The sequence below is a fragment of the Trichoplusia ni genome, chromosome 20 (assembly GCF_003590095.1).
Source record: "Trichoplusia ni isolate ovarian cell line Hi5 chromosome 20, tn1, whole genome shotgun sequence".
Taxonomy (NCBI): Eukaryota; Metazoa; Arthropoda; class Insecta; order Lepidoptera; family Noctuidae; genus Trichoplusia; species Trichoplusia ni.
The window spans coordinates 5,183,428-5,208,498 of NC_039497.1; the positions used below are offsets into that span (position 1 = coordinate 5,183,428).

At 38.7% G+C, this 25,071-nt stretch overlaps 4 protein-coding genes and 2 non-coding genes across 11 annotated transcripts; 4 read left to right on the top strand and 2 right to left on the bottom strand.

The window, feature by feature from the left end:
- Positions 1–446: 446 nt before the first annotated feature.
- Positions 447–6,356, top strand: LOC113503793 (hydroxyacyl-coenzyme A dehydrogenase, mitochondrial-like). 2 transcript variants are annotated; one of them, XM_026885889.1, is made up of 2 exons: positions 447–530; positions 6,073–6,356. In XM_026885889.1, exons 1-2 carry the CDS (start codon positions 524–526, stop codon positions 6,306–6,308), a joined length of 243 nt encoding a protein of 80 aa, XP_026741690.1. In that variant the 5' UTR covers positions 447–523; the 3' UTR covers positions 6,309–6,356. The 2 variants fall into 2 exon arrangements, with proteins under 2 accessions (XP_026741690.1, XP_026741689.1); XM_026885888.1 differs by lacking the exon at positions 447–530 and adding an exon at positions 5,506–5,683.
- On the top strand, positions 447–15,311 carry LOC113503788 (inositol polyphosphate multikinase). Of its 5 annotated transcripts, none has more exons than XM_026885883.1 (6): positions 447–526; positions 9,093–9,303; positions 10,449–10,694; positions 11,094–11,282; positions 11,800–11,986; positions 14,130–15,311. In XM_026885883.1, the coding sequence occupies exons 2-6, from the start codon at positions 9,105–9,107 to the stop codon at positions 14,587–14,589; spliced, it is 1,281 nt and encodes a 426-aa protein (XP_026741684.1). In that variant the 5' UTR covers positions 447–526; positions 9,093–9,104; the 3' UTR covers positions 14,590–15,311. The 5 variants fall into 5 exon arrangements, with proteins under 5 accessions (XP_026741684.1, XP_026741681.1, XP_026741683.1 ...); XM_026885880.1 differs by lacking the exon at positions 447–526 and adding an exon at positions 7,562–7,657; XM_026885882.1 differs by lacking the exon at positions 447–526 and adding an exon at positions 7,835–8,035.
- LOC113503790 (probable 3-hydroxyacyl-CoA dehydrogenase B0272.3) lies at positions 628–4,835 on the top strand. Its single transcript, XM_026885886.1, has 5 exons — positions 628–909; positions 1,997–2,269; positions 2,538–2,623; positions 2,943–3,157; positions 4,591–4,835. The coding sequence occupies exons 1-5, from the start codon at positions 799–801 to the stop codon at positions 4,827–4,829; spliced, it is 924 nt and encodes a 307-aa protein (XP_026741687.1). The 5' UTR covers positions 628–798; the 3' UTR covers positions 4,830–4,835.
- On the bottom strand, positions 12,543–12,673 carry LOC113503996. The gene has a single exon (XR_003401527.1). It is a non-coding gene; the product is annotated as a U11 spliceosomal RNA (small nuclear RNA).
- Positions 13,474–13,604, top strand: LOC113503997. Its single transcript, XR_003401528.1, has one exon. It is a non-coding gene; the product is annotated as a U11 spliceosomal RNA (small nuclear RNA).
- Positions 15,218–25,048, bottom strand: LOC113503787 (AN1-type zinc finger protein 4-like). Its single transcript, XM_026885879.1, has 7 exons — positions 24,381–25,048; positions 18,957–19,161; positions 18,374–18,504; positions 17,917–18,126; positions 17,513–17,830; positions 17,137–17,314; positions 15,218–16,637 (listed from the first exon to the last, which is right to left on the bottom strand). Exons 1-7 carry the CDS (start codon positions 24,559–24,561, stop codon positions 16,298–16,300), a joined length of 1,563 nt encoding a protein of 520 aa, XP_026741680.1. The 5' UTR covers positions 24,562–25,048; the 3' UTR covers positions 15,218–16,297.
- Between the last annotated feature and the right edge of the window lie 23 nt (positions 25,049–25,071).

A 25,071-nucleotide genomic window follows, 5' to 3' on the forward strand; every position in this document is an offset into this window, starting at 1 on the left:
ACTTTTGCTAGCAAAACATATCAAATCCCGAATGTATTTACTATATTTTCAATAAATATATTTTCAACGGAACAGAATCTTTAAAACCTTATTCTAAAAACAGCGCATTACACTGTGCTTTATTAGTGGTTTTACATCGATCTGAATTTGGAACATAATCTGAAGTTTCTGAACGAACTGTACATTTTCAATGTCAAATCAACATGTGGTTTTTCGCCGCTCCGTTATGCAATATTTTCTTAGGATTTTAACATAACTTTCAGTAAAGCATGTATTATGCTAAGGATTTTTTTAATCTTCAATTTTAAAATTAAAGAATTAGTTTCTTTCAAAAGCTTTTTCACAGTGTTTTCATTTATAAAACCATTCTAATAAAACATGTTTAAAACCCTGAACTCTTACGTAAAAAGAATCATAATTGTCTCATAAATAAACAGTGTGTGGAGAAAAAATATTTCAAAATTATCTATAAATTTAGTTATCAAAATGTGTAGTGTTATCAAATCAAGCGACAAATCCCTTTATGGCGAGTATGTAGATCTTAAGTCAAAATATGACTCTGTAGATATTAGATAAGGTATTATTTTTCTTTTATCGCTATTTGCACAATTCGTGGCGGGGATGAATTTATTTTCGTTCATATCCAGTTCAGAACAAACTGGTTCATTCGACTTTTTACTCACCGAACCGTGCGAATTATCGCTCGTACACATTTAGCGTGAAGTTCAGTTCAAGTGGGAGTTGTTTACGCCATTCCGCGGCCGGCTTTCGTAAAGGTATCACCTAAAATAAGTTAAAATGAACAAATTAATCGGAATAACTAGAAACTTTTCATCATCAACGTCTTTAAATGCCATAAAAACAGTCACAGTAGTTGGCGGTGGGCTTATGGGCTCGGGAATCGCCCAGGTAAGCTTCTTTTACTATCTAGTAACATAACTTATGGTGATTCAAACTTTCCCCCGCATGCAGCATATATATAAGATACTGAGGTTATTCAACTGTTTAATGTATAAATGCAGTCATTTAATCAGCTTATCTTGTGACATACTTGCATAAACACAATATAACTATGGATATATAAGGATGTTTAAGCTCAATAAGTTACATTTTATAAATAGTCATAACTTTGTATTTTATATTAAGTTTTATTACATTGACTATAATGTGGTAAGATGAGTGTTATAGAATCAGTTTACATAATATTTTATAATGTCTACCCACACATAATAAATTACAACCAGACAGAAAAATAATAATAAAAGAACAATGGAGTACATTAATCAGCTCTTGAATAATTTTTCATGCAAATTACTATTCCTTAATCATTAACTGTTGCACTTTGTACTCAGTTTAGTTGCAGTTAAATATTACATTATTCAAAGTAACCTGACACTAACTATATAAACCTACTTCATTTATATTAATAATGATTAATGCCCATTTATCATATTTTGTTTTACTCTTGGCTTAAAGCCCATGAACATACTTTGACCCATAGATAAACATATACACCTTCATTTATAAGCCTTATCATAATCTGAAAAGTATGTTTATCAATTGACATTATCAGTTGAATAAATTTAACCAATACTAGTACTTGTTTTCAATTAAATGTCTATCATTCTATTTTAAATGATTAGAAAACATGGCAAGCTGGATGTGGGGCTAATTAAGATCTATATTCATACAGATGACTAAGATATACTTTTATCTATTATAATGTTAATATCAAAATATGCTATGCAGCATAATGTTAATAACAGCCCGCTTCTCCCACTGGGAAAAGTCTCTTTTTTACATTGATATGGCCACTTGGATGTGCCATTGCCTTCCAATAAATATCTTATAGTATACATTAAAAATACATACTCTTATAAATATTAAGAATAGGAAATTTAAATAGATGAAATTCCACTTATAAGTATTTCTTACCTTTTGGTATTAGAATAATAACAATAATTTTTAAATTCTCCTACTATATTTTTGATGAAAGGTTGCAGCTCAAGCCGGCCAGAATGTAACCATCATAGATGTGAATGGGGAACTCTTGGAGAAAGCACAGAAGTCTATCCACACAAACCTTACAAGAGTCGGCAAGAAGCTGTATAAGGGAGATGCGGCTAAAGTGGACAGCTTTGTGAAGGAATCCTTTGACAGGGTGAAGGTGTCCACTAAGTTGGAGGATGGTGCTGATGTAGATTTGGTGGTAGAAGCTATTGTTGAGAAGCTGGATGTCAAGCAAGAGCTGTTTAACAAGCTCGATCAGGTATGTCTTTGTAAATACTTTGATATAAATCTGCTGTACAATTCAATCATCTCTATTCCTCCCACAAGTAAAATCTGCTTATTGCAAAAATACTATCTTAATGTTATATGTATTGTAACTCTATGCTTGGTATTTAGAGCTTTATTTGCTCTTGGTTCCACTTATGAGCACTATCACAAGATGTTTTGCTAATTATGCTTAAATTATGTTCAAAGTGGTCAAGGTTGTGGTTTGGAATCAATTAACATAAAACAATTATATTTTCCAGATAGCACCTGCTCACACTATCCTGGCCACCAACACTTCTTCCATCTCTGTCAATGAAATTGGTGCCGGCATCAAGAGGAAAGACAGGTAACCAGGACTCAATGTTTAAATAAAATAGAAAACCGATATAAAAAGCCACTACAAGATGTAACAAAATGATTTATTAAAAATAGCTACTACTATGATCTTTTTATCGATCCCGAATTGGTACCACAGTCAAATGAATCAAACTCATACGAATACTGTCGAGTATATTTAGAATCAAACCGATCCTCAATTTGATCAAAAGAGCGAAACGTACTAAGCAAAGTGGTAATCTGCTAAAGAAAATTACACAGTACCACAGGCTGTCATATCAAACTCTACCTAATTTGACCTCTAATAACTTAGTTTAAAACTCTTTCAGATACGGCGGTCTTCATTTCTTCAACCCAGTGCCTGTGATGCGTCTTCTAGAAGTGGTGAAGGGTGATGAGACTTCAGCAGAGACTCACAAGGCCATGATGGAGTGGGGCCAGTCTGTCGGCAAGACCTGCATTACCTGCAAGGATACTCCCGGGTTCGTGGTCAACAGGCTGCTAGGACCTTACACTGCTGAAGCCCTGAGAATGCTGGAGAGAGGTTGATATATTAATAAACCTCTTTGGGTCTTCTATTAATGTTAAAAAAAAGGTTTTACTGGTTTATTAGCTTTTACTAATTCATATCGTCAAAAATTAAGGCCTCCATAAAGAGGAACCTAGCTTTATGTAATGTATGGGTAAGTTTCAAATTGTTTGGGATTTTTGGATGATTCTGTATCTTCACAATTACCAATACGTGATGTGTGATTTGTATTACTCATTTATTTTATCGCCGCTTGCTGTATTTTACTACTGCACGGACATTTTTGAAACGATACAACAGTAGTTCGCAAATGTGTTTCTTTTTTTACTTTCTCATTATAAAATGTAATTTTATGTTATGGATTGGGTTTACAAATGTGGTCTATTATAAGTATTTTATTATTTTCTGGTGTTCGGAATTTATTATATGCATGCGGATTGGCTCCTTTATTTGTTTTGTAAGTACATATTATATTTATTTTATTTAGGGCCGATTTTTCAATTGCTAGATAACTTTTATTCGAAGAATATGTTTGACTTTTTGACAGCTTTTGTATAGAAAATATGTCAAACGGACATATTTATTCCTCAGATAAAAGTTATCTGACGATTGAAAAATCGGGCCTTAATCGTTTATTTTCGCTTATCTTTTTTAATTTATTTAACATTATTATCATTACCAGTTTTATAGAAACTCTATTAATATAAATTATGAAGACGTGAATATTTATTTAACCCATTGACAAACTTTTTTTAATTCATTGTACAAAAGCCTCACAAAGAACTTATCATCATCATTGGCCTAGCCTTTTCCCAACTATGTTGGGGTCGGCTACCAGTCCAACCGGTTTCAGCTAAGTACCAGTGTTTTACAAGGAGCGACTGCCTATCTGACCTCCTTAACCCAGTTACCTGGGCAACACGATACCCCGTGGTTAGACTGGCTGTCAGACTTTTTCAAGCTTCTGACTACCTGTAACGACTGTCAAAGATGTAGGAATAACAGCCGGGACCCACAATTTAACGTGCCTTCCGAAACACGGAGGAACTCGTTATGACAAAAATGGTCACCCATCTACAGACCAACCGCGTCAAGCATAGCTTAACCTGTGATCGTATCACTTATGCGGTTATAGCTTAGCCACGAGCTCCTCTTATACAAAGAACTTATCAACTGGTTAAAATTCGTGATTCAATTTATTTTTTTTATTCCTACACTTAAATTGTTTAATAGAAAATAACCTTGCTTATTTCTTATTAAGTTTAACTTAAGACCAAACAAAATATAGTAAATGCTTTACAGTATGCTCAACTAATCATCATAACGCCTAACCATTTCAACGCCGTGGGGGTGCAATTGTGTCCTCCAAACTGTTCATTTACTTCCGCTCATTTTTCGAACCCAAAAATATACATAAAAAAAACCTATATCCGTATTCTAATCCTCAGGTGACGCCACTAAAGAGGATATTGACATTGGCATGAAGCTGGGCGCCGGCTACCCGATGGGCCCCTTCGAGCTGGCAGACTACACTGGCAATGACACCAACCTGTTCGCCCTCGGCGTCATGTACGAGAAGACCAAGAACCCCGTCTTCGCGCCCATCAAGCTCCTGGAGAACATGGTGAAGGAAGGCAAGCTGGGGATCAAGTCTGGTGAAGGATTCTATAAGTACAACAAGAAGTGAAGAAAAGGAAGGAAAAGAAAGATATTATTTTTTGTTATGTTATATTTATGATGCTAATAAAAATATATTTTTTCTGTTCTTAGTTTTTTTGTTTGGTTTAAAAAAAATCGATTCTCGCATTAAGGATTTAATCCTCGTGTCGCGGGGGGTTTCACAAACATACAAATCACAATACATGCACAATGACATCCTGACTCAGAACAAGCATTGGTGTCCTACGCGGGGATTGAACCCACGACAAGCACAGTGGGTGTGGTGTGGTGACCAATTACTCGACTATCCGTGCAGTCAATTATATTATTCTCAGGGAAAAAACAACTTTACTTCTTCACATAACAATATAATATGTAGTTCTTTTGAGCATATTACTCTTTGAAAGGTTTCTGGATTCTAAGGAATCATCACGGTAATAAAGAAGTAGGTAAAAAACAATAATTCATACGAAAATAAAAACAAAACTAATCTTAAAATATTTATTGATATGCATCTTATTCTAAGCTCCCTTTAGATATACTTAATTGTTGTGTGGACGTCATCACATCTGATAATAATCGTGTGCTATATTACACGATATAATAGCTGATAAAAATTGTCATAATATGCTTATTATAAAGTAACCATTATCCGCCGGGTGGCCAGTGAAATGGAGAGACCCCTTCAAGGGTATCTGCAGCAAAACGTCTGAAAAATTAATTCCCATAAGAAAAAGTTTTTTTTACCTGTAAAAACTTGTAAAAAGCTCAATTCAATATCACAGTTGACTGGTTAGCGTCAATGTTAAATATAAATTATACGGAAATCAATAAACAATTTCCTATTTGTTTTAATGGTCGTCAAATTTACTTCGGTAAAAGGTAGAAAATAGCATTTTTTGGAAAGGCTCGTATTGTTTATCGGTTCGTCGGTCATTCATCTTATTTAATCATTTTAGTGACTTATAATAACGTTATCACTATCCATCATTTTTGTCATCACAGTAAGTCAATGAAATCTTGAAATCAATTTCGAACTTACACTAAGTTTTCTCTCCGCACATATTTATTTACATACATATCCTTTTTCCATCTGTTTTCGTCTTGTTGCATGTTAAATGTCTCTTTACTTTTCTTCCTCCTTTCTCTGTGATAACAACTCTTATCTAAGTACCACTGTCTTCCAAACGCCTCAAGTTAATACCACCATCTCCTTCTGGGTCTACTTTGAAACGATATTTCAATACAATTACCTGCTCACAATTCTTCAGGTGACGCATCTGCGGAGGATATCGACACAGCCATGAGGCTGGGCGCCGGGTACCCCATGGGCCCGCTGGAGCTGTCCGACTACACGGGACTCGACACCAAGACCTACATCCTCGGCATCATGTTGAAACGGACGGGACATCCCGTGTTCAAGCCGATACCGATGTTGGACAAGTTGGTGGAGCAAGGGAAGTTGGGACGGAAAACTGGTGAAGGATTGTATAAATATAACAAGTGATCTCGTTTATGTTGTGTTATTTGAATTATAGGTAGATTTAATCATTTCTATATTAGTTTTATTACACCTTTAACCTTACCCGTTATTTTCTGGAATGGGAAATCATTAAAAATAATTCTTCCCGATTTGGATTGAGCGGAAGAGAAAGACAAACTTTTACTGACTAACACCCACCATGTTCCCTTCTTACCGAGCCGCGGTAATCCTTTCGGAAAATCCTGTTGGTTTAATCGTGCCCTGGATTCTTATTTTCCTACACTTCTTATTTCCACTACAATTGATTTCTCATTAAATAGTATAATAAGTAAAAAGCATCTTCTTGTTTGATACGAATACGCGCCTATTTCAGTAATTCTAATTTATAAAAATCTTGATTGCCTAAATCATTTTTATCTCACAAACCAATCTGCGATATGGTGTGTTTCTAGCTGATCCAAAATAGGTTTTACGAATATCTATTAGATAATCACTTTTTCTGAAATCGTTCAAAATTCTATGCCGTACCTAGTCCGGATCAGGATCAGGTAACATGTTTCTAACGGAATGTAGTGACTATTTCGGAGATAAAAAGACTCATCGGGGACGATGATACTTAAACCAAGTCGGTAGATAAGAACTCTTAAAATACACGATATTGATAAATGAATCGTTTCCGCGTTACATTTATTTCCTATCTAACGGAAAAGTTTTTTTCATACCTAGGTACCACATATGTACATGCATCATCATTCCCGTTGTTTAGATCCTATGATAGACGATTGGGTACCTAATGAATTGGCATGAAACGGTAGCCTACCTAGCATTTACCTCTAGTATGAGCCAGAGAAGAGCTGTAGTTCAAAGAGTTTACGCCCTTTGCAGCTAGAGTATTCTGTAAGCGTTGGCGAGCGCTGGCAGTTAGGTAGACTTTCAAAGTTTTATCATGTTAGCATTGTGTAGGTAAATGAATTTTGATTTTGTAAGCACATAATGGTAGAACATTTTCTCCCCTTTTCTCAAATTAGAAATCGTATCCTTTTGAGCTTTTTGCTATTTTTCTTTTAAGTATAGTATTTAATTCCGAATCGTTTGTACCCATGCACTTATGTATGTGTGTGTGCTTATGTATCATCATGTTATCATATATTAGTACAAACATACCAACTGATATTGAACTAACCAAATAAAAACCTTCGCTTTAAAACATTATCTCGAACGCCGTAATATATTTATAGATAAAGACAAGTCAATCTTGATTTATGCGTCGATTAGATATCAGTACTTATCCCTGAAATTGTATCAATGTCGCGAATTTGTTCAGTCCACTACGGAATCTATTTCTTTGCACTTTGATTTCGCTCGCGAAAAGGGTATAAACAAAATATTTATGGTTATTTGTTTCAATTAAGCATCGTCATGCATTCAGTTATTTCGTTGTTGTTTGTCCGTTGTGCTGTTCTAAAAGTAGTGTTGTGATTTCTTTGTGTTGTTTTTGCGAATGCATATCGGTAATTAATCAAGTGTTTTGAATAAAAAGTGGGTACGAGAGTATGGTTTTATTCTAAACTTTAGGTACCTTCATATTTAGCGGTCCTTGAATATCAACCAAACAACCAATTTTCAGTTTTATTATTCGCAAAATCATTAGCTTGCTTTTGGAGTTCTAGACTGACAAATTGATATATTCAGAATACCTAATTATCTGAAGAAAAAACTATACAATACCAGAACCGCAACAGCCTATTAACGTACGTGTAAATTCCAATTTATCCTTTTAATGATTCACACAAACAAATAACTATTCTCGATGTAAAATTATATTTATTGTAGCATTGTTTCAATATTTCTGGCTTCTAGGAAAAATATTATCATCGTTTATGTACTTAATACTTGGAAAACAACTTCTTAAATACCCATGTATTCTGAACAAAAGTCAGTATCATTTGAATGTGAAAACACCCGCATTAGTTGTCAAAAAGTGATCGATGTTAATACAACTACGGGACATAGTAGATAATACTTGAAGTAATAGTAAAATTTACGACCCCACGGTGTGTACTTACTATGGGTATATAAATGTGTTAGAAACATTACATCACTCTTCTAAGTAATTAATTAGTGCGATATAAATATTCGCGTTTGTCTCCTTGTGGTCGGTAATCCTTTAATGGTAGGGTGTCACGTGTGTGTAAGGAGGTCGTTGTATCTGTCTAAGTTTGTGTTGTGTGTTGTCTAGGCGACAAAGTGGATATATTCGTGTGTTGTGTACAGTTATTTATGTAAGTTATGGCTTCATGGGTTTTTCCGAATGACAGTTACATTATTAAGCGATATGTAGGGTAATAGCAACTGCTACACAAGGCGGCCCTTTACCTTACCCATAATAGTTTTTGTTGATACGATTACGTGTAACTATAGTAAATACTAAGACAGTTTTTTTTTTATTATTGATAATAGTATGTGTATTTAAATATTTGGATGGCTTTAAATATTTCATAGAAGAAATATCCTCAGGGAACTATTTTTTTAATTCAAATTATGTTGACGTCACTGGTTTGCCCAATTAGTGGTTGTTATAGACTACAGATTCAAAACATATATGTACCTAAGTACTTATTGAGTTTTCGACGACTTGTGTCATTTAACATTAATTTATACAACTTACAACAGTTTGTTGGCGGACGCGCACTATTTAGTCCCTACTATTAAGTCTTTTAATTATAAAAACGGTTTAACGGCGCTTGCGCATCGGCTAAAAAAGAAAGGCAAAAAAACTGTGCATTTAATAAGTAACTTTATTTTCAGGTTTAAGAATAAATGAACGATGTATCAGAGAAACCAAAGCGGCGTAGCGTACGTCGGCAGCGGTCCATCTACCAGGTGCACTACGCCATCAAGCGGCTGGAGGACGAGATGACGGCCAAGCCGCTGGTGCAGCCCACCGACTCGCTAGAGATCCAGGCCTTCGCCCGGCAGGTGGCCGGACACAACAAGTGCGAGGACACCAAGTATTTAGGTAACGACGGCTATTAACTATTGAAATAGAAACATTCGCACAAGGTATAGCCATGAGAAAATCCCGAAATATAACTTAAGGATTTTTAGGTCCATATATGGTAGATACCCTATTGGACGGTTTGAGTAACTATTATAATAATTTTCTTCTTCCATAAAAAACCCATATTTATTATCCATAAATTACTGAACGCGTAACTTAACGAAATGAGAAATTTCAACAGTAAAATTATGTATCCCGAACTAGGCGCGTACCCTTACGAATATATGACGATATCTCGGTAGACGCTGATACAAGTCCCACCTTTCATCAGTTATGGGGCTTAGTTTCCTTCATGCGAAGTATGTTAGCGTTCTCAGCAAATTATATTACTAATGTTGACAGCAGAAATGAATCAACCTGTACGTAATAAAAACTAATTGACCTGATGTAAAATCTATTTCTTGATACCATATACTCTGCTTTTTCCTTATTTAGATTGCTGTTTTAATAAATTGCTTTATATGGCTATATCTTATCAATAATTTTATTGTACAATGTTTGTTTTTAAAGCCGTGAAGTCGATATGTAATTGATAATTATTATTCTTGTGAGAAATAGAAATATGGACTCTGCTTATGACGATACAAAACCTTGGCTCTCTAGGTTCTAGACTCAGTATTATGTAAAAGCCCATGTAGAAATAAACGAGCTGATCTATATTCTATATAAAATATAAATATTTTTTTTCTCCACCCATTTATCAGTGTTGGCTTGCGACGGAATGACGCTAGCATTGAAATAAAAGAATAATCTAAATCATTTATGAGGCGTAAAGATAGGTACCCATTATATTTCTAGCTATTTCTATCCTACTGCGGGCCAAAAGACCTCTACCTTCCCGACATGTCTCTCTTTGATCAGACAATCGCTAATCTGACTCTTAATGCAGTTAAGGAAATTAATCCTTATGTTGCGGGGATGTCACAAACATTCAATTTACATACAGAGAGACATCCAGACTCTTGACACCTTGCGCTCAGTGGTGTGGCGACCTAAATCACTCTTCTATCCAGACAGTCCATGGCCTTGGACCCTACAATACCTACCTAGTATACGTACCTAGTATCTACCAAAAAAAAATTGCCCATTCCATTCCACTCAAGGTCTTCTTCAATGCAACAACGGTACCATCCTCAAGCCAATAATAAAAGAGGCTCAGAAGCGTGAAGTGGACTTCTACGAGCGTCTCTCGACCACAACAGACGAGTATCTCCTGGAACTGCGGTCCTTCGTGCCGAAGTACTTCGGCTGCAGGAAGTTCACTTACAACGGCTTCGAACAGGACTACATCATACTTGAGGACCTCACGCTTAGGATGCTGGAGCCCTGCATCATGGATGTTAAGATTGGTGAGAGTTTGTATATAATTATAGTGTCGGTCAAGGGTACTTAGTGGATTCATTGGACTGTAGAGGGATCTCAGTAAAATGGCTTTATTTACAATATTAGAAGCATATCTCTCGGAATTTTTGTGGTTTTATTACAGTCTCAACATCAATCAATCGATTCAGCCTGTTGCGGTCCACAGTTGGACATAGGCATCCCCCAAGTTGCGCCACGACACCTGGACTCACCCGGTCCCAACCGGGCACCCACCCAGTTTCAACGTCATGTTTCGTTAAGTCAAATAGATCAGTAGAATAGGTAAAAAATAACGTTATCGGAAAGTACCCATACTAGCTAAAAATCCATCTGTAGTGCCAACACAAGTCTGACCTGAAAAACACCAAAATAACCATCACTTGTAGGCAGAAGAACATGGGACCGCTTAGCGACGCCGGAGAAGATAAAGAACGAGGAGTCGAAGTACGCGGCGTGCAAGCAGGAGTACGCGTTCTGTATCCCCGGCTTCCAGGTGTACCGCGTGGCCGGCGGCAAGCTCTGCAAGTACAACAAGGACTACGGCAAGAAGCTGCACGGACAAGCTGTTAAGGATGGTGAGGGTGCCTTTAATGTTGTACAAGTATAGATGTTGTATGGCATTTTTTCTTTTCAGTTTTGATTTGATGGATTGCCTATAATGGGATGGTAATGGTTGCATCTATTTACCAAAAAAAGAAATTTTAATTTTTAATTAGCTTTAGTTTTAGATAATCAACTTATTAGTAACTGCAGGAGAGGGTCAAATAAGAAACTAATAAAATAATTAACTTAAACAAGATACTAATGATTTATGATTAAACATTTTTATAATGATACTGAATAAGGCACTAGAAAAGTTATATTGTATTGCTTATATAGGTTTATTATATATTAATATAACTTAGTAATTTTTTGCGCTAAACCTCATTGACATAATTTTCGTAAGGTATCCACCTGTTGATTTTCGGATAATTAGTTGCATTAATTACGGATGTGACGTGGCGTCGCGAATTGAACATTCGTCTCGCTCACGCACCGCCGCCGCGCCGCGACGTAGTTCCATTGGGCCTAAAGCCTCCCCCCGTGCGGCAGCGCTGCGCACGTACCTGAACGGGCCGGGGCTGTGCCGCGCGCTGCTGCTGCAGCAGCTGGGCGCGCTGTGGCGCCTGCAGCGCTGGGCGCGCGCGCAGCCCGCCGCCGCGCTGGCCGCCGCCTCGCTGCTGCTCGTGTACGACGCCGCGCGCCTGCGCGCCTGCTGCAGGGGCGCCGACGTCCAACAGTGAGTCGCTCACCTACCTGTACTATACTAGCCTCTCTTTGGGTACATACTTTAAATGGGAAATAATCTTAATGTGTATTTTTGGCTAAAAATCGACAAAAACAAGTAAAACAACTATAAAGATAATACAAATTACTCGGGTATAATAATATTTAATATGACAAATGTTTGGATAAAAACATACACCAAGGTATAAGTTTTAGATTTTATATAGTAAAATTGTTTACTTTTTTAAATAACAAATAGAATATAAAAGATTTTTTTTGAGCTAATAATCAAACTATTTCATATTGATCTATGTTCTAAAAAAGAAACTCATATTGCCCCATCAATTTTTTAATTCTATTCTACAAAACTAAAAATTTTAATAGAAATCGAGATTAAATAACGATCATTGATGAGTAAAATATGTAAAGTTATAAAGATACTTACAAATTTATTTCACCCCAACCATTTTTTATATTTAGACTTGCTCTTGACCTACCTAAACCAAATTAAGTATAATGTTATTATATCCTCAATTAATCAATTTCCCTTATTGAGTGTATTCTGGAGAGGAGGCGCCGGTACTTGTGGGTAGCCAACTGCCTCTCCGTTACAAAAATTACGTGTTGAGTATGTCTTGATAACCATACCCCACGCACCGTTACCGGCGCGTGTACCATCTAAGCGGCAAACACCCTTTTTAATGTGAGAAATATTCGCTCGACCCCAACTCATGCCGTGTAACGAAACCATAGCGCGATTCAGGATTGCCCTAACAGCGCCATCTCTTGACAGGAAAAGGAACTTGTTTTGTTATGGTGCGGCTATTTTTACAAATGTAAATAGAATTAACATTAGTTTTATTCGTGGAATAAGAAAAAAGGAATATAAATTAAATAGTAAAGTAAATATAAGTTTAGTTAAGGCCTTTTGTAAGATTTGTATTTTTTGACGACCTCCGTGGTCGAGTGGCGTACGCACCGGTTTCAAAGTGTCGCTATCTCTGAGGTCCCGGGTTCGATCCCCGGTCGGGTCAATGTAAAAATTCACATTTCTACATTGTCTCGGGTCTGGGTGTTTGTGGTACCTTCGTTGTATCTGAATTCCATAACACAAGTGCTTTAGCAACTTACTTTGGGTTCAGAACAATGTATGTGATGTTGTCCGCATTTATTTATTTATTTATTTATTTATTTATTTATGTATGTCTGTTACATAGGTACATGCCAAATTTTACAATTTCTGTAACAATTGTATTGACTTATAAATCGACTCAGTTGTTACCATTTGCTTCTTTCTAACTCCACGAATAAAAAAATAAATAAAAGTAATTGTGTTTACATTTGTGCTGTAATATCTTAGAAACATTTACCTAAAACCGCACCATAACAAAAAGAGGTTCCTTTTTCTGTCAAGAGATGGCGTTGTTAGGGCAATCCTGAATCGCGCTATGGTTTCGTTACACGGCATGAGTTGGGGTCGAGCGAATATTTCTCACATTTAAAAAGGGTGTTTGCCGCTTAGATGGTACACGCGCCGGTAACGGTGCGTGGGGTGTGGTTATCAAGACATACTCAACACGTAATTTTTGTAAAGGAGAGGCAGTTGGCTACCCACAAGTACCGGCGCCTCCTCTCCAGAATACACTCAATACGGGAACTTAGTTTAAAGAGGGAATAATTATTCGTAATTACGAATAGAAGATCTGGTGAGGCAAGTTTTGTATTCTAGGCTAATGCTAAAAAAATCGGCTAAGGCTCAAATAATTTTGAGGGTGGTCTTAAATTATTAATAAATGGTTTGGTAATGTTTATTATTTTTTTACCTTGCTTTTTAGTTTTGAGACTAACACACACCAAGTTGTTTACCTTTACCTAACGGAATAGAGTATAAAAGTGGTAGTAATTATGATTAGGATATGATTATACACCTATGTGGTTTAGATTTATTTTATACTTTCAAATAATGGACTTAATACTTACTGTAACGTAGCTTGGCTACCATACACTTTCAATGAAATAGATTTTTAGATTTTCTGGTCCTATATTTCATTTTACTTAATTTTCTAAAATCATTTATCAAATCATACGAGATGTTCGTTACCGTGGCTCCTGCCCCAGCCCCGCTGCAGTCCCCTCGCTAACCGGCGTGTCCGCAGGGCGGCGTGTCGCGCGCGGCGGCCCTCGCGGCGGCAGTCGGTCCCGTGCGCGGACAGCTTCAGCGGGCAGCTGAGCGCGCGCGGGCCTGTCTACAAGAAGCTGCAGTCCGTGCGCCTCACGCCGCTGTCCTTAGCGCAGGAGTCCTTCTCCCCGCCGCCGCCCATCAGCTCGCCCTGGTCGGAAGCCCTCGCCAGCTTCACCCACAACCACTCCTTCGAACACAACTACGAGGACAAACTCTGCAAGATCAAGATGGACTACAAGGCGGTGCTCGACCAGCTGTCGTACGACTCCCCCAAGCCGAGTCCTTGGGCGACCGTCAAGGTCATTGACTTCGCTCACGCGTTCTTCAATGAGGAAGAGGAGAGGGCAGTGGATGAGAACTTCCGGGAAGGCATCGATAATTTCGTCGCGATATTCGAGAGCTTCCTGCGTGAAACTGACGACCAAGTTATTTGATAACTTGTAGTTTTGACGTCATCCAACAGATGGCAGTATTACATTTAAGTGAAGTGGTTTTTTGTAGCTGTCGTACTCATGAGACATGTTAAGTCGTAAGATAATAGAAAAACCTTTTCGTGGCGGATATAGAATCTGACTTCAGTGTATCATGACTGTATCTCCCACCAACCCCCGCCACGCACCTCTTTTGACATTTCTATGTGTGACGTTCAAACATTGTACAGTACTATGTGCTCTTCGTGTGTCAAAATTCGTTAATGTATAGTATTGAAGAACCAGTGTAGTTAGAAACTAATTATAAAAATATATTATTAATACTAATTCGTATAAAAATTGAAGGTCAACATTGTTTAATGTATATTTATTATTGTAAAAGATTTATTTCTAATATATCAGACTAATGTAAACTTCTAAGACCTAATTGTTATAAAGTGATTATATTAATATAGTACCCAGTCTTGTGAACTCAAAGCTAATGCTCAATTTTATAAACAATTCCATTTGTTACTAGTTAGGTATTTCAACTTCGGGACTAAGTCAAAATATTTTAGTACTTAAATAGATTTTATTATTCCAAATAATAGTTTTATATTTGTTATATTAGTGTGAAAATGTAAATAAATTGTTTTTACGCTTTCGCGTTATAAATATTTATTATCGAAATCAGCCAAAATTATTTCTCCCAAATAAACATTAACTATAAACTTAAATTATACAATCAAATACGAAAAAATAGGCAAATCAGCCGACAATATAATGATTAATGAGTGGACTGTAGTGTTGCACCGAGCACCGTCACAGCGTACCGTGGTCTGTGAGGGTCACATTCTATGCTAATATATGGAAACAAAATATATCTATCAATAGTTCTAATCTATATAGAACCCGAATATTTACAGTACAGGCCATTAAACAGTACATTATGTTTGGAGAACAACGTCTGCGGTGCGCAAGCCAATTTAAGTGTGAAATGTTAACTGGAAAGTGGTTAGTACCTCCTAATACACATTACTTATTAGTGATTTGGAACAACATCAACGCGTTCAGACGACCGCCGTCACCGCCAAACGTTCTCTTCAAACACTGGGCGTCCTCGACGGACTCCGACACATTCAGTAGCGTTACACGACCAGCCAACTATAATAGTTCATACAAAATTAATATGTTTAAGCAATAATTAATCTAGTGTTATACAAAGTAATATACAACAACAATCGGGCCGAGTCTCGCGGACGACGCTCGCCGCCGCGCCCGGGCTCGCCGGCGGACGCGCATTACTTTACATATCGCAGTCTTTTGTTTACATTACAGATACTTTCCTGTACTACGAGTACTACTTATGAAAGTATTTACAAAAGACACGTAACAAGCGACTCAAAAGAGTCCGCACTATAACAACAAGGGGAGGGATCGTCGCCGGCCGAGCCTCGACGGCGCCGCGGCGGACTTGCTTTTTATAATAACTTGTTTTCTATATTTTCTATTTTTCATTTGTACTGGATTAACTCATTTTTTCATTTGGAACTCGAGTTCCGACACGTCGAGGCGTTCGGTCGGTCCTTAGTAATAAAATATAACAATTTGAGCGCCGATCCCGACGCCGCGCGGTCGTCTCGCGGACGGGCTCGCCGGGAGCGAACCGTTACATAGATTTTTTTAGGGTTTCCACAACGATTTGATTAGAAAAGCCCCCTCGGGAGGAGCGCTAGATGCGCGGCAGGTAGGGCGCGGCGGGCGGCGGGTCGGCGCGCGGCGGGCTGCGGTAGTCCCAGGCGCAGCCGTGAGCCTCCGCGTAGCGGTGCGGCGCGCAGTACGCGCCCCCGCAGCGGCAGCGGTGCAGCGTCGCGATGCTCAGCCGCTTGCGGCACAGCCCGCAGCGCGCGCGGGCCTTGCGCGCCTCGCCCGGCCCCGCGGCCCCGGCCCCGGCCCCCGCCCCCGCGGCCCCGGCCCCGGCGGGCGGCGCGGCCCCGGCCGCCTCGAGGCGCTCGTCGCTGAGGTGCAGGTGCTCGCGCGGCCGGTGGCGGGACAGGGCCGGCAGGATACGGCTGTTAACATTATACAACTCATTGCACTAAAAACGTTTTCTCTCTTTTCAAAGTCAACATAAACGCCTCCATAACATCCAAAGGTTGTCTGAAAGAGATTGCTTTTTAGCGATAAGACCGCCTTTTGTACTCATCATATTTGTTTGTATTGGCCTAAATTGTTTTTCCTTATGGTGTACAATAAAGAGTATTCTATCTATCTATTCTATTTATTTTTGGGAAACCTGTCTGACGGACTAATTAGATACTTTTGACAGACAATCTATTTATTAAAAATAATTTTACTATGAATATCCTGTTTTAAAACCAAAATTATGTATTTTTCCATAGAATATAAATTTTAGTACAGAACATATTTAGTTAGCAACAAAAAAAAATTTCTAGGAGTCGAACCGAAACCAAAACTAACTAAAAACCGATTTGTAGACTATTATTATACTACTGAAAATTTGAAGAAGTAAGTATAAAGACAAGAAGACAATTGTAGATATAGACTGACCTGTTCCTCTTGAGCTTCTCGAGGTCGGAGGTGGAGGAGGAGAACAGCGCGTCGGCGAGCGGCGCGGGGCGGCGCGGCGGCGGCGCGCGCGCCTGCAGCGACGACGCCGACTGCGACGAGCCCCGCGCGCCGCCCAGCGACACCCACGAGCGGGACGAGCCGCACACCAGCGGGCCCGCTGCGCCCCGGGACAACATTCATTATAAAAGAGGTTCGTCTCAGACGCGCTACACAGGACTTCTAGCTTAAACTAATCTAAGTGAGAGATTGGGAAAATCAGACTAAGTAGCGACGCAACGTGATCACTGTTACGATACGGTAATTGCGAAACCCTTACTACCATCAAAATAGATGAGTGTGTGTGTGGTATACTGACCGTAGTCGGCGGCGGAGACGGGCGCCATGGCGCTGGGCAGCGGCGGCTGGTCGGGCTCCAGACACTCCTCCAGGATGTCGTCGGGCAGGCGCGCGTCGGGCTCGGGCGGCGCCAGCGGCGGCAGCAGCGTGTAGCGGTCGCTGAAGGCGCAGTCGTAGTCGTAGCGCGTGTAGTTGCCGTCGTACAGCGGCGCGAACGCGTCCGCCTCGCTCAGCGCGTACGAGCCCGCGCGCTGCTTCAGCGGCCCCGGCCTGTCGTCTAACAAACTAGGGACGGATAGGGTTTCCTCGCTCCTTGTCTTCTGAATGTCTACTTTATCTGGGGATCAGAAAATTCTATTGTTATTGACTGTTCTTTTAATTTAAGTTCTGGCTATTTGTCCCACCACTCCTTCCTAGCCGCACCTTGTCTGTGGTCGTGCGCGGGCCGTTGTACGGAGAGCGCCTCCATGCGGCGGCGCAGCTCCAGCATCTTGGTCATGGTGACGGCGTTGTCGTGCAGCGAGCCGGCCCCGGCCCCGGCCCCCGACGCGGCCCCGGCCCCGGCCCCGGCCCCGCCCGCCCGCGGGGCCTCGCGCTCCACCAGCTGCGTCAGGGATGTAGACGCCGAAGAGACTGCAGGCACACGGTATACGTTACATAGACAAATAATAAAATATGATGTCCGACCAAAGGATTTACCACCAGATCCAAGAGCTGCGATCTTGAGTAATAGCAAAGTTTTATATTTCTACACAATAAATATTATTCAATAAATAAACATAAAGAGCTAACTTGATTCCAAAAAAAAATCCAGCAAGAATTACAAGTGACACAAATATTTGTACTAAGTGAAACATATAACAGAGTATGGTATTCCTACATTTGTTGTGTTCGAGCGGCGAGTACGTCCCGTCGTGGTTCTCCTTGACGCGCAGCATGTTGACGCGCTCGCCGTCGCGGAACACCAGCACCGTCACCTTGCAGCCGCTGCTGCCCCAGTCCACGTCATCTCTGGGCATTATACAAATATACATGTCAACACTGCTTCAAATAGGAATCGACTTCTAGCGTACTTTTAATTCGTGAAATTACGAGAAAACCTTTATTTTTCTATCATTACTTTATTCGGTCAATAGTATTATACTTATTGGGGTTTGGTATCAAAATAAAGTATTGAAGTTCAATAAAAGTAACAGGGGAAACAGTCAACTATTTTAGACATTTGTATACCAAAACGGTAAAGTATAATAATAGGATCTAATTCAAAAACTGTAACAACTTCATGTACTTACCATATTTCGTACAAAAAAAAGTTAACTCAAAACAGACTGAGAGGCAACAAAGTAAGCGTTTAAAAGTTCCTTTCTGCTTTTGAAGTACTAAACTCGTAACGCAGGGTCGTTTTAACAACGGCCGCGTAGTAAGCGACCTGAAAGTAATAGCAGTACAACATTGCGGGTTACCTGTTGGTGTCGAGCAGGCGCTCGATGTCGCGCCAGGGCTCGGCGTTGGGCGGCGGCGGCAGGCGGCGCGTGGAGATGGGCCCGCCGCGCATGCCCAGCACCAGCCGCAGTCGCGCGCCGTCGCCGATGCAGTGCTCGCGCAAGGACGACGAGTCCTCCAGCTCCTTCAGGTTGTACAGCAGGTGCTGCTGGGACACCGGGATACCTGCGCAAACAAACATTCTTCATATCGTTTTTACACCCCTACTATGATGAGACTTTACTGGTCAAACCAGACCTCTTTTGCTTATATACATAGATGGATAAATAAAACCCAGACACAGAGCTAACACCTCAACACACAATTATTGGTCGTGGGTGAGAAATGTGAGAAATAATCCCACAAATCACCAAGTCAAGAGAACTGCATCTTTGTTTCTTTCGGCGTCTTGACCCTCATTTTGTGTAACTTAATTGTGCCCTAATGCAGACCAAAGGTCTTCCTCATTTGATTCTAGACTATTCTGTCTTGAGCCACTTCACACCGATTCTTTAAGCAATGCCTTTACCATGGCACTCTTAAATCAGCTCTAGACTTCCTAGTGTCGTAAGAGAAGTTGCCTAGTTCACATTGGGTCATTGGGAGGTTAGAAAGGTTGGGAAAGAATAAGCCAAACTGCAAGAGCTCTAAACTAAGTTGACGTCATAATCTACAGGTCTACCAATGCCTATGTTTCAGTCTCTCGATCGATTGATCTCCATTAATTCTTCAAATGCGTCGTTCTAGCTAGCGAAACGATTGAAAAGGTCAAATTATATTTTTAGGGAAAGGCAATTCAACATATTTGAGGGTGAAACCTGAATAGATATTATTGTACATCGTGTACAGAGATCTTTTTATCTTATTCACCAAATTACACATACTAAAAATGCTGATTGCCCTAATTTACCGAATCATTGCATTTATTAGAATTCTCCAAAATATGAAGAATAATGGTTTTACGACCCACAGCTGTCTATAAAGATAAAACATTACATGGCAATAATTCAAAAGATATGTGTGCATGTGATCGGGTAGTGTTAAAATAAATATAGTATAGTTATAATAGAACGTGTTTCAAAGCCCTGAGCTTATCAGATCCATGTTTAATGACCATTGACTATTTGTGTTTGTTGACATTTCAAGTGATAGTATATAATTATATATATTTAATGGCTATGGCACACGTGAGCCGTTTGAATGAGGTGTCTGTTCTTAAATGGCTCAAATTTTGAATCGATCTAATGAACTGTCTTCATACCTGTACAGTGAAAAAACTGTAGCAAAATAAAACTGTTATAAAAATTCTGTGGCGTGTGACTGAGTACAGAACAGATTACTCTAGATAAATATATTTCTGTATATTGACACGCTAAGTAAAACAATAATATACTTATCATTATATCAAAATAAAATCATAACAAAAATATCCATGTCTGAACGGGACCTTGAATATATTTCGCAACAGGACTGGCGTTTAAGACTGAATTTAAACGAATTTGGCAATGACTTTATAAAACTATAACATCTGATAAGTGGCAATCTGCGCGTGCGCCGGCTACGTGATTCACTGCCTGGAGGGCGGCCAAGAGAAAATCATCCTGTCACCATGGTGAACTACTTTATACAAACTTTCTTTTAGAAAAAAAAGAAACAGATGTGTGATAGTGACTAATCTGAATAGAATGTTCTAGATAAGTCGGGCCGACGCTGTCACAATTCCGATTACAATGACAAATCTATTGGTTGTACTATAAAATTCCGTGAAGCGAAAAAGCTTGTAAAATCCGAGGCTATTGTTTGTTTATATGTGACTAGAGTATTAAACTAAATTGATATAGCTTTTTATGTACTAATAAAAGTATCGCGAAATGTTCGCCTGCTTTATGACCATAGATATAATTTCCGTATGTTGTAAGATCACGTCACTATTGGACGCCTGGACACCGGGGTCAGTCGCCACGTAGGTGGTGAGACGACCTTGCTGTATTTGCGAGAGAAACGTAAGTGGTAGCAATGGCTCAAAATAAAGTCATCACCAAGAAGAAAGTTAAAGCTGCTAATTATAAATAAATGCGTAGAAGGAATAGCCTCACATGAGCTGATATAACTAACATAAAATAAGCGAATACATTTATTGTCTACAATCTTCCATTCGTGCCTGCTACAGGTAGCGTATTGCAAAGGGCATCTGTTTCAAAGCGACGCAAACAGCTGCCCGCTTAACCATATTGTTACGGAACACTAAAACGGTTTAATCTTCTAGAACACAAAGTTAATTTTATTTGTGATTGCGAATTTCTTGTCAACAATTCTACCGTAACGTAGAGCGGGCGTCATCTGGTTGCGACATCAAATGCGTCACGATGTAGCGGCACGTGCCGTCGTCACCGCCACTGGTGCGTCATTTGGGAGAAACAAAACATGGGGAAACATATAACATAAACTTACATAATTTTATTCAAGACTTATAATATTTACATTGAGAGAAAAGTTAAGTACGCTTTTTATAAACATTGAATCGCTTATTGGAAATTCTCTCAGGTGTTCTCGATACTCTTCGAGATAAAATACCGCAGGTAGGCAGAACAAATTCAACGAAAAATACATCTTTCTTTTCTTTCTCCGATGGACGAATACGGTCATCAAAAAGAGTATTCTAGAATGATTGCCGACTATATTTTTCATTCTACGCAGACCGGGGTTTTATATTGCCTGATTAATGGACACAGGTCGCCCTCAAGACGCTAGACTTGTTCTATTTTTAGAACGATATGGGTAGGCAACTGTTCACATTTGCCTACCACAGCCACCTCTCTAGGGGTCAAGGCCTTTTGATTAGGCCTTTGGACTCCTGAATATTACATTTGTATCATTATTTAGTGCTGGCCTGTTTGGCCTAGATGTACCTATACAAGCTTTAAAACTGTTTATTCAGGTCGTCAAACAAACATTAAACATTCAAACAATATTATTTTTGAATCGGCAGCCATTAAGCGGGTTCCACACAAATTGTGTGAGCGTGCGGCAATAAATCAATCACAATAGAACGATATGAGAGCGGGCCGCGGTACACATATCTCAAACCGATCGTTTTGGCATCACATCAAAGTTTTTAACATAAACCCCATTGACCTGAGCGATACAACTGACATTTTGATCACACCTTTATATCCTGAAATAACATCAGCTGTTCGCGTGATTTTATACATTCATATTTATTAGGATTCCGAACCGGAATTGAAGATCCATTCCATCCATAAAAACAGTTCCAATGAAATGAAATCGTTTATTCTGTAAGTAGGATATATCATCACTTTTACAAGTCTTTTTTTTTGAGAACGCTGGAATCGTTATTTCCTATGACTACTTTGAAAAGAAATGTCGAAACAAACTCAGGGGTCACAGTCTCTTTTGAAGTCCAGACAATTTAAATGCGAATAGAAATGCATAAACCAGTGCACGGTATTTCTTTGGACTGGTCTTTTGAGGAAAGTACCAGATCGATCTGAGCTAGGGGAAAAAAAGAAACATCACTCAATAAAATTGATTCTCATTCTATTTATAGGCTATCGAGTTGGTATAAGCGTAAAACAATACGTACTGTGATACGGAACCCGAGCAAAAACCGAGTGAATTAAGACTCGAAGATATCGCTCTTTAAGAGGATATGAAGTCTCCCAAAAGAGATAAAAAAAAAACTAATATGACTTCGTTCAAAAAGCCATTAGGTACGCGTCTATTTTTATAGCCAAATAATAGAAGTACAATAACAAGCGATGCGAGGCGGGCCGAGACATCGCCGCGTGATGACCACTCTATTAGAGTCCTAGACGGGAATTTCCGAATGTGCGCGTGAGCATAATCGCTCCACAAACGTGTATGCATGTTTCAATTGAAAGTTGCGACCTAAAACTGTATTTAACTCTGTTTGGTTTCACTATAAATTGAATGTTAATTTATCAACTCTTGAAGCTTTCAAAACACCTGTTAAGTCTTGCATTGTGTATACACACTTCATTGTTAAGCATTTTAATTACTTTCATGAAATAAAATTAAATAATTTCTACTTCTTTATCTGTACTCTCTTGAGGTTAATTTTGTAAAAGATCCTGAAATAAGCTTATGTCTTTAAATAAACATTAATTTTAACACCAAAAACCAGACCAAATTAGTATCAATATGACAATGTGATTATCATTGAGAACTAAACTCACAGAATTCAATATAATTTATAAAGTGTGTTTTGGTATTTGTAATACTCATATTATCTCTTTTCCCCGTCAATGCACACAATGTTTGTGAGTCAGTCAGTTGCACACAATACATTGAGTGTCCTTCTGCTGAAGAAGGAAGCATAAGATTACAAAGTCACTTCATTGTAACAGATAACAGGTATTTATGTGTTGTTCAACTTTTTTCCTGCCAAGGTAAGTATGAATGCATGAAACGCATCAATGGCTTCCTGTAAGATGCTTTAAGTGGGAAGTTAAGAAAAGTAAGGTAAAAACAAACATGGCTTGCAAAGGGCCTCATAAAAATAGTTTGCTTTCAACCAGAACTGTAGATTCTGTAATTCAAAAACTAGATTATTTTATAGATAAAAAGAAACATCAAAAATTCTATAGTGTAATGTGTGTAGAAAACTGAATGATAAATATGGACCTTACTAGGAAATACTCTATTTAAATTAAGTGTAAGGATTATCAATCATATTTTATGATGAATGGAATTGTATTAAAAATAAAAATATTTTGATTATTAATTATAATCTAGACTAGAACTGCTTAGTAACAGAAGCCATACAAATCTCTTTAGTGGGAACCTTGTTCAATGTCATATTTTTTTAGAATGCCCATAACCTGCCCCAATATCATTTTTTGTGTTATATTGGTATTCTGCCAGGCAGGGTTATGCTGGGAAAATGAGACTTATAATTATATGAACAGAAATAGACTGAACATGTAGCACTAATCAGATTAATGCATGGAAAGTTTACATTAACTTAGTCTGGTTTGTTTGTGCTATTTTGATTGGCAATGAAAGAGGCCCATACAGTTTTTGTATACAAACACAAGGTATTGTGCAGCTCCAGGCTGGATACACCAACACAGATATAGCTGCACATACATACTTGTTTACATTGCCATTGGACTTAACTCCTTACACAATGACTTAATTAAATTACTTACTTATTAATTCACATTCACTTTGCCCTGTAAACATAATTTATTATCCTTGTACGATGGTTTCGCCTTTCCAAGCTGGGTTATCAGCTAAGTACAGTAATTTACGTCGTACAAACACCACAGGATCCTTTGTCGAACGTGGATGACGCACATTCGAGCCTACCCTGTCAAACAACACATATAGTTGTGTAATACACAATCGCACGTACGACTCACCTTCAACCCTGAATATCTTCGATTTAATGGCAAATATGGTGTCCGTGGGCAACACGGTCATTTCAAATGCGGTTCCAGTGAGTGTCTCCACAAGAACCTCCATCGTAGACTGGCTCGGTCCGTCATCCTGGAAACCTTTAGATCTATTCGACAGTCTCTCTGGGCATCCATGTTGTGACATTTCACACGCGGTACACAACAATTGACTATCTGCACAACATCGCAATTCACAGAAATGTTTTCACAAAGTTAAATAAGACACGGAGCACTTGGGACAATCGCACGATGACGGAGTAATGTTATATTCACTGCTACGGACAGACATCTAACATGGTTGCAATTATTGTTTAAATTACGCGAAACAGGAAAACAAAGGAATTTTTTTACTAATCTATTATTATTTTACAACAAAAATAATATTACAGTGAAATAAATTCTTCGTGACAGACGATTATTTTTTTTCTGTTGATTGATGGTGAACTTTTTTTAAGATGGAATGAATGAGTCATTTGACCATTCGGAACGTGGAACCTTGCGTTGTCAATGGACTATTTTGGTATTCTTTTTTCGTCGAGAAGGTGACAGCACGATAGTCATTTGTTTGTCGACTTCAATTCTTTCTGGATTTATGAACCACTTTAATAAAAAGTTTATGAGGAGCGTTTTGATACATAATGTAAAACGTAATGCC

Bases quoted from the DNA above. Each gene is read 5' to 3' on its own strand.
- LOC113503787 (XM_026885879.1), bottom strand. From the start codon at position 24,561: ATGTCACAACATGGATGCCCAGAGAGACTGTCGAATAGATCTAAAGGT. The intron at 18,505-18,956 runs GTAACCCGCAAT...TATAATGCCCAG, and splicing joins CGCCTGCTCGACACCAACAG to AGATGACGTGGACTGGGGCA. The intron at 18,127-18,373 runs GTAGGAATACCA...GTGTGCCTGCAG, and splicing joins GCCGCTCGAACACAACAAAT to TCTCTTCGGCGTCTACATCC.
- LOC113503788 (XM_026885883.1), top strand. From the start codon at position 9,105: ATGAACGATGTATCAGAGAAACCAAAGCGGCGTAGCGTACGTCGGCAG. The intron at 11,283-11,799 runs GTGAGGGTGCCT...CCCGTGCGGCAG, and splicing joins CGGACAAGCTGTTAAGGATG to CGCTGCGCACGTACCTGAAC. The intron at 11,987-14,129 runs GTGAGTCGCTCA...GCGTGTCCGCAG, and splicing joins AGGGGCGCCGACGTCCAACA to GGCGGCGTGTCGCGCGCGGC.
- LOC113503790 (XM_026885886.1), top strand. From the start codon at position 799: ATGAACAAATTAATCGGAATAACTAGAAACTTTTCATCATCAACGTCT. The intron at 910-1,996 runs GTAAGCTTCTTT...TTTTGATGAAAG, and splicing joins TGGGCTCGGGAATCGCCCAG to GTTGCAGCTCAAGCCGGCCA. The intron at 2,270-2,537 runs GTATGTCTTTGT...TATATTTTCCAG, and splicing joins TGTTTAACAAGCTCGATCAG to ATAGCACCTGCTCACACTAT.
- LOC113503793 (XM_026885888.1), top strand. From the start codon at position 5,656: ATGGTCGTCAAATTTACTTCGGTAAAAG. The intron at 5,684-6,072 runs GTAGAAAATAGC...ACAATTCTTCAG, and splicing joins CAAATTTACTTCGGTAAAAG to GTGACGCATCTGCGGAGGAT.